This window comes from Scomber scombrus, chromosome 8 (genome assembly GCF_963691925.1).
Source record: "Scomber scombrus chromosome 8, fScoSco1.1, whole genome shotgun sequence".
In the NCBI taxonomy this organism is placed as follows: Eukaryota; Metazoa; Chordata; class Actinopteri; order Scombriformes; family Scombridae; genus Scomber; species Scomber scombrus.
Genome location: NC_084977.1, coordinates 22,304,744 through 22,318,553, shown reverse-complemented (window position 1 = coordinate 22,318,553; position 13,810 = coordinate 22,304,744). Strand labels below are relative to the sequence as shown.

The window sequence follows — 13,810 nt, the reverse complement described above, 5'->3', positions numbered from 1 at the left end:
GAGGCAGAAATTGTCTCTCCTATGTCTAGCTGCCGACTCGCCCCAAAGTCACGAGTCAGCCACCACGGCCAGCGCTGACGGCTTTCAACTGGCACTGTGGGACCCATTCACAGGGCTTTTTCTATAATGCCCCACTCCTCCCCCAGAGCTGAAAATTGGAGGCGCTCAGGGCCGTGGAGCTGGAGGTCAGCCTCATTGTGTACAGAAATGAATACACTCCCAGTGTAGATGCCACCGCTGCGAACACACACACACACATTCAATTCATGTGGATGTTTTTTTTCTTCCTTCTTGGAAGCTTCATTATGGAAAATGGGCCTGAAGCAGACATTCTTTATTTTCTTTTCACAGCATGCTTTGTGATTGTTGCTTATTGTGTTATTTGTTACCCTTTCTTATACACATGTGCGAGCACAACACACACACACACACACACACACACACACACACACACACACACACACACACACACACACACACACACACACACACACACACACACACACACACACTGTAATATTTATCCATGCAGACTATGATCACACTGTACACAATACACATCCATATATCCTATACAGTATCTATACTATCCTTTGTCTGCATAACTCAACACAATGAGAGAGAAAAAGCTTGATTGATGCAGTAAACTGCTGCCAGATCATTATAGTATAAATTACGTATAGATTAAGAAAGTGCAAAACATACTAAAGGATATAAAATTAAGAAAACAAAGGATGTAAATACAAGCACATTAAAGTAAGGTAAAATAGTAAACATGTTCATGGTACCTGTAGGGTATTTCCCCTAGCCTTAATTTACACAAAACCAATCTACTAGTGGCTTCAACATCAGAGGGATCCTGTTTGAAAGTAATCCTATACTGAATGCACAGACCCTTCCAGATTAAAAGGTAACAGTAATGTCCCTCGTCTTCACAGTTTCTTTCATCACCTGGTAAGTTGGCAGTGGCATTGGACTCACGCTTCCTCGCCACGTGGCTCGAGCCAATCTGAGGATAGAGGCAGCAGCTTTGTGCTGGGTCTGAACCATTTGAAAGGGCTCATCAAGCATTTATAAAGACATGAAAAGCTCCTGCTGAGGCTGTAAGGATGTATAGGAGCAGCAGTGGCTTGATGTTCTATAAGAAAATGCTGCAACTCATTATTTAATGTCAAGGCCGTAGTGAAATCTTCAGAAGGAGTGAATGATGCCTGTTCACACTTTTGAGAGCTGTTGCTGTTTGGTTTTGTTGTTGAGATATCAGTGAAGCCTAATGCCATGTCCTCAATGCCACCATTGTGTGTTTTTCTTGTCAGTTGTAAAATAGTTTACTCTGACTGGCTTTAATAAAACTGACCTTAAAAATGTCGAATTTAGACTCCCTGAAAGATTGAAGACACCTGCTGTCCTTTTTTTTATGTAGGTCACCAGGATGTCGTTATCAAGCCAGTTATGATACATTGTTTTTCATCTTGTTCATGTAATATGATGAAAAAAGAAGAGCCATACTGGAATGACACTAGCTTAAGCCTTATAGATGTGTAGTGTCTTTGTCCTTTTTTCTGTGGCAAAGGAAATTAGTCAAGCTGAGCAAATCATAGTCATTGATTCCATTGTCTCAGCATCATAAATACTGTAGTGAAATATATTTATCAAAGTGCTGTGTTTGAATATTGTCTGAGTAAATAAACTTCAAACATTACTTCTCATTGAGACAGAGAGGGGACTTATTCTTTTGTTATAGATATAATATCTAAATAATACAGAAAAGCTTTGTCTACATCCATTTTAATTTAGTAGTACAGGAAAAAGCTGCATTATAGGGTACAGGTAAGTACCAGGACCAAGAAAAGTCATAAGTATGGACTGAATGAGAGTAAAGGGAGAGTTTCTTCTTTTTCTGTGTCGCAGTATGACAGCAGTATTTTTGCATCACATGTGTAATCGCTATACATGCTGGACATACTCTGTGACTCTGTGTGTGGATGATGTGTTCGTTCCAGTGGGCGGCTTATGTGTGGGAATCGGTTCTTCTCTCCAGCAGCAGAGCAGGCCAGACAGTCAATTAGTGCTTCTGCATCTAAACACAAGTGGTTCGCTGTGCTGATTGCCTCTTGTCTGCCTTGCGAACTGCCAGACAGAAGCACAGCAATAATGGAAAGTGTAGGCACTGCACTCTCCTTCTTGCATTTGACTGTGTGGCATCAATATTAACTGGTTCTAAAATTTGCAGTACCTCTTCAGAGTTCCCTCACATGGAGTTTTATTCAGTTTGTGATACATTTACTGTACATTTATAGATCTGATAAATCTCACATTGCTGCCACTATGATCTTAAAGACTCAAATGTGAAATTCATGAGGTTAAAATGCCTGGGACACTTCACCAATCAGTAGAACCCATGCAGTGTCTTGGTACAAGTGATGAAGCATCTTAAGGACCGAACATGTCCTTAATGCTGTGTGTAATGTTCAAACACAAAGAAAACACAACATTTTAAATTTGAGACAGTCTTAAAGGCACTGTACAAGGTAATGGTCTTAGTCCTGTGTTCTCATGTGGCTGAAGGTCTCGATATCAGGATAGGTACTAAATATTAATATCTCTGTGCATTTGTGTTTCTTGCAGATAGTGACAGTGAAATCTACAGTGGGACAGGAGATGTTTCCAAAGACTGTCCTGAGAAAACCCTGGAATCCTGGGGAGCAATCCTCAACAGATGGTAAGGCTTCAAAAGAGACAGAGAGACTGAAAATTGGACATTGAGACACAATTTTGATGAGATGTGGAGAGAGTTCAGTTTGAACAGTAAGGTAGAAGCAGATGTGGAAGGGAGGAGAAGAATGATATAGAGAATAGAAAGAAACATGAAGATATGGAATTGTATACAGAAGTATCAGCGGGAAGACTTAAAAGGAGATAGCTAGAGAAGTATGGAGAAACACAAGAAGAAATGGAGATACCACACTAAGAAATAAAAAGACTGGAGATACAAAATTGGTTGAGAGGTGAATGGTGGAGAAACAGTCAAAATTTAGCCTGAGATAAAAACTTATTTTTTTCTTTTTTTTTGTTACAGGCGATTTGTTCAAATGTAGACCTTAATTTAACATTTTCAGTCTTTCAATCTGTTCCAAATGTGTCTGACTATATTTTGGTGAAATATGTAAAAGAAAAAAAAAAGCAGAAGATATTTAGAATATTTAGATTTTGTGTAAAGGTATTTAAAATCATAAAACAATCTGTTCTGTAATAATTATATCAATTTAAAGAAATTTGGGTGGAATTTTGAGGGGGGAAAAAAATCAGACTTCAAGAGTTATTACACATAAATATTGCTCACGAAGAGTTGTCATTTATAGGTAACTTGAGATTGAATCACAGCAGAATCAGCTTATATTAGGATACAGCAAAAACAAAAACAACAATTGATGGCATGAGGATTGTAGATAGAAGAAAATGCTCTTTAGCTGCTTCATCTCGCTCAAAGGCAGTATGCCATGACACATAGATGCTAAAAAGGTGTAGGGGACAAAGACTAAAAGGAGTGTGATTTGCAGGCCTGGGGTCTGCTCCACCATGGCAGTTTGATTGTTTTATCATTCCTCTTTGTATGGAAAACAGTTCACCCTTCAGACACAACTATTCATTTATCTGCTATGACACATACTGTCATACTTATAATACTTTGTGCATTAACAACAGCCAGCATTAATACATACAGCTTTTGGTACAGACACATAATTAACTGAATAAAAGATGTTTCTGGATTTTCATTTGATTTCACAGCCTGTTTTCTTGCGATTGCATCAGCACAAAGAAGTGAAGTAGTTCATCAGGAAATTGCTTTCGTATGGCCTCAATAAATACATTATGATGAGATTTCAAGCATCATTAAAAAGAGCTGACAATGTGTTTTCAGGAGCAGGATATTTTCTTGTGTGGGAGAACTGTTAACAGCATGGCAGCACTGCGGATAATACTCAATACTACAGGATGGAACCACAGCAGCTTTCAGTGGTGGTACTGGGAAGCTCCTAGTTTGATTAATTGTATTTAGCTGTACAAATAGTCATCCCTACCTGACCAGAATGATGAGAAAATACTTCATTGCATTATGATCTAATTATACAATGGACATAAAAAATAAGCTCCACATTTGTGCCATTAACACAAAATGAGTGTTGGTGCATCATGGGTACTTCAGTTTGGCAAGCATTTACTTCTTTAAATTAATATAAGTGGTTGAATTGATATAATTGAGATTATGAAATAATGGATTCACTGTGTGTGTGTGTGTGTGTGTGCCAGGCATGGGAACCTGTCCAGTCGTCCAAAGGGTTTGCCCTCGTTGGTTCGCAGTGGTGTTCCTGAGCCACTAAGAGCAGAAGTCTGGCAGCTGCTGGCTGGTTGCCACGACAACCACGACATGCTTGAGCACTACCGCATCCTCATCACCAAGGTAAACAAGCACGCACGCAAGTTGCATTCATGTTAGTGTGTGAAAGTACAGTATAAGGGCTAAAACTCAACCAGGATTTTAGCAGGTGTGTGTGTTTCAATTTCAAAAGATGTTTATCACATACTGACCTCAGAGCTGTTTTTTTTTTCTGATAGATTTCGTGTCTTTTCATTGACTCAAATGTGTGTGATGTGTGTAGTTGTTTGTTTTATGGCTATGTGGTCATGTTTCCATTGATCTTTATAAACAGATATCTGCAAATGAATGCAGAATCTGTGGGCAACGGGACAAGACTTTGGTACCGGAAGCCTTTTAATATTGCCCACTGCAATCGTTATCAGACAGCTAGCCGATGGGTTCCAAGATTGTTTCTCCATATTAATGTAAAATATGGAAAATAGTCAGTAAAATGGTATAATGTGACTATAATGAAAAGAAGTACGGATTTTCCCCCCTTATTTTGTCTACAAGAGTATTTCTCAGGGTACCAACATACGTATATAATACTGCTGTCATTACTGCTGTTCCTCTGAACTCGCTCATTTAGCGTTGACATTTAAGCGCACGCAGTGCTGTCTCAAGTCTATTACATCTCCTGCTGGCCCTTTAGCCTCCCAGGGAGCCCTCAAGAAATTAAAGCGAATTTTTCTTAGAAAGGAAATTTAACTGCTGGGTGTGTTCACATGTAACATATTTGGCACAGTTTAAATAAACTGCTGTGTGTTGCCTGTTTGTTCTGTTGTGTTTAGATGAAAGTGCTGTGATCACAACTGTTGCATAACTCAGAGCACTGACACTGCCGGAGAAAGTGAGTCCGGTTCTGTTGCTGACAGGGACCGCCAACAGCAATCGCAATTTAAACTTTGTAATATGCTCTTCTTTAGAGTGACTTACAACTTTTTCAAGACTAGAACAAAGTCACAGTAAAAATGTAATCCCAAACACAAATATCCAAACCCTCCTTGCTAGTAACGAAGGCAACTAGTAGTGAGGAGGACAAAGTCACGGTAAAGGTCAATGGTTCAATGCCCAACAATAAGTGATGGGAAGAATTTTCTATCGACCTTAATATTGAATCAAATTGGACCAGCAAGTTTTTTAACGGTTGTTGACTTAGATTTGTATTTATTTCGAAAACACATTAATAAATGTAATTCAACTGTGGGTCATATAAAGCCATTGCTGCTAAATATAAGACACACTGCTTGAGACTGCAGATATATGTAATTTTGATACATGGAGATACATTTTATTTAGTTACATATGCAGCTCCTTATGCTTCTGTAGTTTCACAGTGCCATCCATTCAATAGTGCTTTACTTGATATTATGGTCACAATAATTACTCAATTATTTTCACGATTTTCTGAATTACATGATAACTCTTTAGTGTCCTGCGAACTGTATTGATTAACCCTTTATGTATTTAATAAAACTACGATCTTCAAGTCTCCTAGTGGGTGAAGTTATGCAGCCCAGGTCTGTGACCCATCTTTGGATTTTCAGCGTAAGACTTGTAAATCAATAGGATGAATGACAAAGCCCAACTGGACCAGACAGCAGCAGCAGTTGGAGGAGGAGGAGGTGCTATAAACACACAAAGAAGACAAAGGTCCTCGCTTTTATGGTTAATACAATAGTCTTTCTCTTTACCTCACAGAGAGGAGTGAAACTACCTGCCACGATCAATACACAGAGAGAGAGGGGGATGGATAGAAGGAAGAAAAATAGAGAGAGGGAAGAATGTGAACCCATAAATATGACACTGTAGTCAGTGAGGGGAGAATTGGAGAAAAGGAATGTGTGTAAACATCAAGCGAGCTGGCAGATTTCTCTCTTTCCTGGTTCACATATTTTTAGTTGTCTTTCACCTACTGTGTAAATTCCTGTCTTTCTTTGTCTCACCATCTTTATCCGTTAAAAAAAAAAGCGACTATGTTTGTCTTGATGTCGTATTTCTTCACCTTGCACTCCTTTTTTCTTCATCTCTCCAATGTAATCTTTCTTCCCCTTCCACAGCTTCCAGTCTTTATTTCTTTCTTTCTTTCTTTCTTTCTTTCTTTCTTTCTTTCTTTTTTTCTTTCTTTCTTTTTTTCTTTCTTTCTTTCTTTCTTTCTTTCCAGTGCTTCTGTCTTTGTTTTTTCTTACATGAGCTATATTTTTCTATATATCTCTCCTACTCCCTCTTCGTCTCTCCTTACATAAGACCAAGCTTCTGTAGTTCAACTCATTTATTCTCATTCCACTGACTGGTCCACGCCCACATCCTCTGGCTTGCTGGAGTAGTGATGGTATTGATAGGCGGGTGGCCGGGCTATTAATAGCTGCACCAAATGAATGGAACTGAGGGAAGATGGAGGAGGGAGGGAAAGAGGGAACAGAGGCAAATGACAGCAATGGCGAAGGCGATGTGGAGCTTATTAATGTCTGTTGTCTGGGCTCAGTGACGACGTTAATGCTGATTGAATTCTAAGTAATTGGACTGTCGCCCTTATGGAAGGGGTATCGGTGTCATAAATCAGCACTGTGTATCACCAGGGGTTCTGGACGGTCGTTGTGTTAGTGATCTACAGTTGACACGGTTAAACTATGTGTGGTTTCTACTCTAGTTTTAAACCCACATCACTAACAGAGTTCTGGTTATTTATTGTACATGGATATTGAGCTACATTTTAACACTTGCACTGCTTTTCAAATGAAAAGTTTGCTTTCATAGAGGCTCTATACTGAAATATATGAGAGAAAAGTTTATTGGTTTTTCATTTATATGTGCATAAACCTGGAAACTTTATCTCATAGTGTTTCCCAAACTGTATAAAGGTCTTTGAAAAGTCAGAAGTGAATTGTCCTTTAGCCTTTCATATTTCACCCTTAGGAATGAATCATGTGCAATTCTTATGTAATATGTTGTCACTCCCATGTTAGTGACACAGTAAGGAAATAGTTTAGATAGAAAAGAGAGATAAGGTTGAAACATTTCTTATGAAACCTATGTTTGTATTGTACTTAAAAAATGTGTGATTCACACGCATTTAATTCCTGTGTGTTCGGGACATGGTAGTATTTGTCAGGGTTTTGAAATCTAATTCAGATGACTGGTGATTGGAGGACAGGTAGTAAAAGAGTATCAACACCTCGACAGATGAAAAGGTTTTATGGTCTTGAGGAAAAACAAGCATCATGAAAACAAACCTATTAAACAGCCAAACTTTCATATTACTTTTGTTGCTGCTGTTGTGAGCTTGTTGTATTCATGCCTGTGCGGTTCATTTGATGACTAATGTTTAAAGGACAGAAAATTATTATATAGCGTCAACAGTTAAATGTGATCTAGTCATATGTAAATTACAATATAGACATTAAGTGTTTTGTTTAGCCTGAACATAATATGTGTGTCATGTGCTGTCATCATTGATATGCAGACAGACACACACGCATACACACAGACCAACACCATTGCCTCGAGGTGTTAATAATGGTTAGTTATCTGAGCACACTGAGTAGTTCATTCAGGTACTTGGCTACTATAAATTACCTAGAGTGTGACTGGTTACCTTTCTCTTGTCAGTGCAGATTGAGGGGTTAAAATGAATCACAGTAAAAAGAAAAGTGTAGAAATAATGAATATATTATTTTCTGAGCCTATAAATCATATTGCGAACCTCTAAAATGATCTTGTGACCTCTAGTGGGGTCCTTTCCAGAGGTGAGAACCACTGGGTTAGACTAACTTACTGAGCACTGAGTAGCATGTGGCCTGTGGCCGGCTACCTTGATATCATAGATTGCAAGTGTCATGTTAAGTGGTGCTGTTCAGTTGTACTGCTCTCATTTACAGTCATCACACACAGAGTCACAAATACACAATCTGTCACACACACCATGGCCTCGGGGCATCTGAGACATTCACAAATAACTCCTTTCTCGGCTGGCGCAGCACTGTGTTTGGGGTCGGGGTTGGGGGTTTGCTAGTGACATTTGAACAACCTTTGCGTCTCCCTAGAGCTGAACAAGACCAAGATGTGCTGCCACGCTTGAACCCACAGCTTAAAAAAGCTCAGCCAGCTATTTCCAGGCCTGCCTTTCTAAAGCCCAATCTCAGTCACAGCACAGCCAGTGTGTTAACAGAGGTCAGGATCTCTCTACAGGTACGACGGCTGTAATCAGAAGCCTGGAACAGCGGTTTCACCACAGCTGGTTGTAAGAAGCCTTACACTGTATGAAACGGAGAGTTTTTCAAGGCAATTGTTTTGCCACAATTTTTTTTCCTTTTTAACTTTTATATTCAGTCCTTTTGAACAATATCCTGTGTTATTCTCCCTGGCTAAACAAACTGTACAAGTGAGAGGGGTAAGGTAATTATTACTAATCATTAGCAATGGGTACAATTTTTATTGCATAGATTCTGATTCAAATTTTTCTGCTGCACCAAATTGAAATATTTTACAATTACATTAAGGCATGCATAACTTGCCATGTAGACAGAAACACAGATGCAAAACCTGTCTTGTCTCTCAATACCCAACCCCAACTACTGTAGTAGTGTGTCATCACTGTCTTTTGTTTGGGTACTGGGGCTGTCATGGCCCCATCCCCGATGTTTTTGTCCTATTGGTTGATTCGCTGAGCACGCTTTGTTACTGCAGCATGATTTTGTTTAATTGAGAAATGCAGGTGCTTGGTACAGAAATAAATGTCAGGTAAAAGTTTTTCTGTGTCTATCATTTGCTGATTTTATCCTAAACTTAGGTAGTTTAGAATTCCGACCCTCTCCAAAGGTTGTAATGAAATCTAAGAGTAAAGTAAACCACGGCTGTGAGGTTCTTTACATTTTGATAAAAAATCATTTTCAGGCCAGGCACCAGCTTAGCGATGACATTTAACGTCAGTGTACAATCAAAGGTAGCATCACCCATGCAGCCAGGCTAGAATAATACTACTCCCACGCCTGATAACCCACATACAGATACATGGAGTACAATGTACATAAGATAGGCTACCATGGTAACTGCCAAGGTCTATGGACGTCTCTCTGCTTGAAGTTGTCTCCATGACAATTCTGTTTCCTTTTGCCTTTGTCTCTTAACATTCTGCCTTAGTTCATTTAGCACTTGATATTTGGATAATTGGAACCTGGGTAGGCGGCCAACTACTGAATACACAGACCCAAATTTCCTGTACTACTTTTGCAACCTTGCGACAACCACTGCAGTTACTACTGCTTACTATGTCAGTGAAGATTCTCCGTCACCAAGATCATGGTTATCCAAGGAGGGTTGAATCTCTGGAGTCCCTGTGCAGTCATTGACACCACAGAAGTTAAACATCTGGGATTCCCCACCAGTCAGTTAGAATGGATGAAGCCCCTTGAGTAGAGGCAAAACTTATTCAAGTATCTTTAACAAAGTTCAGTTGCCCTAAATTAAACCCTCCTTGGATTCTGTACGCTATATGTATACATGTAGCACATTGTATACTTTCTATATACATGCTGTATGCGGTATACCAAAACGAGTACAGAGGGAGGCTTCTTAGTTTACACTAACTTATATTTTTAGCCAGAATTAAATGATATGCAAATCTGTATTGATTGTCAAACCTTTGAATTCCAAGTTTGGTGATATTTATGTTTCTACCTTTGTAAGACCTTGTAGAATTAAAAAAAAAACCTATTGGTAAAGTGCAGTGTGATCAAAGCTAAAAACAAAAGTTTTTATAGGTTCTCAAACAATCACAATGGAGGTTCTCAAGCACTGACATTTTAGAGATATGAGAGTTATACAAGGATTTCACCGCTAGCTGAAAATACAGTATGCATGTATGCACAGATACACATTATGCACATACATAAACATAATTCCACTGGCTTAAGGTCTCCAATCATTCATGGATGAAAAGTTCCCCTTTAGGGTCCAAAGTCTTGTCAATCACAGCCTTTCAGACAAAGATACACACTCACACATACTCCCCACTATCCCATCCTGCTTCATAGTATCTGTAGGGACCAGCTGCACTCTATGGCCACAACACAGCCAAGCAACACCACTCCCATTCTCCCCTCCTTACAATATAGGCCTATTCACAGCATCCCCTCACTTCCAGCTCTGTGTGTGTCTCCATAATGCAGCCCCCAGCTCCCATTCACATATCTACAGCAGGAACCCTGTAGGCACCATAAAAAGGACAGACCGTCTTTCCTCCATAGCTTCAGGAAAATCAATGTATGGAAGAAAAAAATCTGATCTGTCATTTCTGTAGGTATTTATTTATTTGTTTAAACAAGCTAGACAAATCATGTCACATGACTATCAGATAGATAGATTGTTATGGTACTTACCTACATGTGTGTATATACATAACTGTGTATGTTGAAACTTTTCATTAAAAAAAATCAACATGTTCAATCAACAATTTGAAATCAACATGCCAAAGTTGTGGTAACACAATTTAAAAAAATAAGGTTATTCATTATAGCTGTAATCATGCTGCCATACTGTAGTGAGTGCATGCACTGTGTGTGTATTAGCATAGCCTCCTAGCCATCCTGACACTGATATGACAGCTCGGATTAAGGAGATCCAGCCTGCAGCGTCTTCTCTGGTCACAACACTTCTGTGTCTCAGTCCCCATACCGACTGTAGACTCACAACTACAGTAGTGCTCTGCCTATTCCTCTGAGCAGAGTTGCACCAGCTTGATTCTCCTGATTCAATAAATGTGCAAGAATCTGCATGAACAATATCATTAACATTTTAATTCAGGTTTTGAGTGAATTATGGATAGGCTTTGTTTGGGAAGGCTGTATAATTTATGTTGTTTATGTGCAGTTTAACCATTAAAAGCTTAAATTTAACCCAGTTTGGAAGAAAAAAGAAACATGTTATAACCCCTGAATATACAGTGACACATACATCAGGCCACCAACTGACTGCGCATTTCATGTTCCCTATGAGAAAAGTACAGTACTATATTGTATATATGTTAGTGTTGTGAAAAAAGGACATGTAAAATGCAAACTTGGCTTTCATGTTATGCAGCTGTATCAGGTTAGTGTAGACTCAACATTTAAAAGGGACCAAAAAACACTTCTAAACTATTGTGAGATCAAGCTAAACTTTTAACAGCATGATCATGGAAAAAAAATACATTTCGAATAAAAGTTAAAAGAGATATTGTTTACATTTAGCCTTTACATGTGACTAAGAGCTGTATCATGACCTACATGGTGCAAGGACAATAGGAGCTAGAGAATAACGAATATAAATATCCCAACCTGAGTAGTCAGACAGGTCTTCACCGCCATGTGGTGTGAGATTAAATGAAGATGATAGATGGTGATTTCAGTAGGCAGCCTGTCTTTGACCTTTAGCTCCCTCTTTACCATTCAGCTACAGCAGTTGCGGTGTAAACAGTATTGTGCTGTAGGTGAAAATGATATATTTATTTTTTCTGTTAAGGGTGTTAAACATAAATTGTTGTCAAGTGAAATGTGATAATAATAGCTGTCTCTTTGTTTTCCACATGCTGAGAGGTACTGTAGCTCCTATCTTTATATTTGACATTTCCCCCTTCCCACTGTGTCTGATTCATGCATTTTCTCTATAATATTAACCAGTAATAGAATGTGTCTCCACAACTGTAACTTCCAAATACAAATAACTTGCTTCATTTTCCTTTATTTGACAAATTAATTGCTGCTTTGCACAACTTACTTCACCTTGGCTCACTTCAGTGAGACTGAGAGGCAACTGCAATTTTTTTAAAACCCAGAGATGGCATTGCATTAATGACCACATAGTATATTCATGTTTTCGAAGTTATGTTGTACTGGATTGAGTGCTTAAATTGTAACACTCATTACATGGAAATCTGAATTTATAATATATATAGATTAATATGGGAAATTTATGACATCTGAATTTCCAATGCGTTATTTGTGAGAAAGATGGCAAGGCAAGTAATACACGCAGCACTAAAGGCAATGCTTACTAATGTTGTCAATGCTTCAGATTCTTTCACTTGAGTGCTTTCAACCTGGGATCTGACAAAGCTCGGCCTACTGTTGGTAAATATAGATACTGGCTTCTGCCTGCCAAACCATCCCAAAAAACAGGTTTAGTGTTGGTCCGTTGATCGTGCTAACTGTATGTTTGTATACAGACAGTGAACCAACACTAATCTTCTCCACTAACCAACTATCCTCTACATCTCAACCCCCAGACTCATGGATCAGGGTGTTGTCTATGATAGGAGCTAGGGAACCACTACATTTATATTATACCATTTAAGAAAAAAGAAAGACCTGAAAGTCCTTACCAATGATTATGAGGTCCAGTTTCAGATTAAAATCAGTAATAAAAAAAAAAATCAGTAAAATCCCTCTGAAATTGTTGTAGATGAACTAATATGAGTTAGAGCATATATTGCTTAAGCATAGACCCCTTCTCTGTCACATGCCAATTGTATCCCCATTAAAGACGAGAAGATGTTAATCATTAAACAGAATGAAAATAGCCGCAAAAGCACAAATTATGAGTAGAAACTGGCAATTGCTCAATTTATGGTAAGCATAACAAAATGCTGCATTATCATCATCACCCAGTATTGTCAAAAATACCATGAGTTCATGTAATTAATAAGAGTCCAGTAGGCCTTAGCCGGGGTACTGCATTTGTGTCAGGATCACAAATTCTGTCATCTGCTTTGTTTCTATTAATTGAGTTCTGTGTGATACATGCTCTAGAAAGATGCTGCAAAAATAAACGTTGCTCACTCAATTATTTAGTTACCTTGTGCTGTTAAAGTGTCCTTGAACAAGATGGTGAATCCCCAACCTCCTTATTCTCTGCAAGTTGCTCTGGATAAACCTAAACGCCTATAATGTAGATGTAAACCCCCCGCTTATGACAACACATTGCTGTTGAGACAGGAGTCAGCAGGAACCCAGGGGTGGAGGAAGGTGGGATGCTGGGAAGCAGTAAAAGGTGAATCAGCCTCCACCTTTGTTTCGAAGTGGCCCCGCTGGCTTTGTTTGGGAGCAGAATGAATTATTAACGGTGGCCTTCTGGTCGTGTTTTTCATCAGTGTCCACCTCCAAAGGTAAAGAGCACTGTGCTGAGAGATCTCCATTGACTTGCTCCTTCCATAGTGACAACAGAACTGTCTGTGTGAACTTTTTTCTTCAGTCTTCTTTGATTTATTTTTATTTCTTTCTGAACTCTCTGATTTTCCATTTTGTTGTATGGAAATTAATTAACATAGGTGTTGAAGAATACAGGTCTTAAAGACAATTAAAGAGCTCTCCTCCTGAATGTCATATTGTTTGAAACAATTTGTATTAGATCCTTTCA

At 38.7% G+C, this 13,810-nt stretch overlaps 1 protein-coding gene across 2 annotated transcripts in view; it reads left to right on the top strand.

Moving 5' to 3' along the window:
- rabgap1l (RAB GTPase activating protein 1-like) overlaps positions 1 to 13,810 on the top strand; it is a 119,944-nt gene that overhangs the window by 28,732 nt on the left and 77,402 nt on the right. For both annotated transcript variants that reach the window (XM_062423863.1, XM_062423864.1), the window contains exons 12-13: positions 2,629 to 2,722; positions 4,312 to 4,462. In XM_062423863.1, coding sequence (XP_062279847.1) covers positions 2,629 to 2,722; positions 4,312 to 4,462 — 245 coding nt within the window. The remainder of the gene's footprint in view (positions 1 to 2,628; positions 2,723 to 4,311; positions 4,463 to 13,810) is intronic.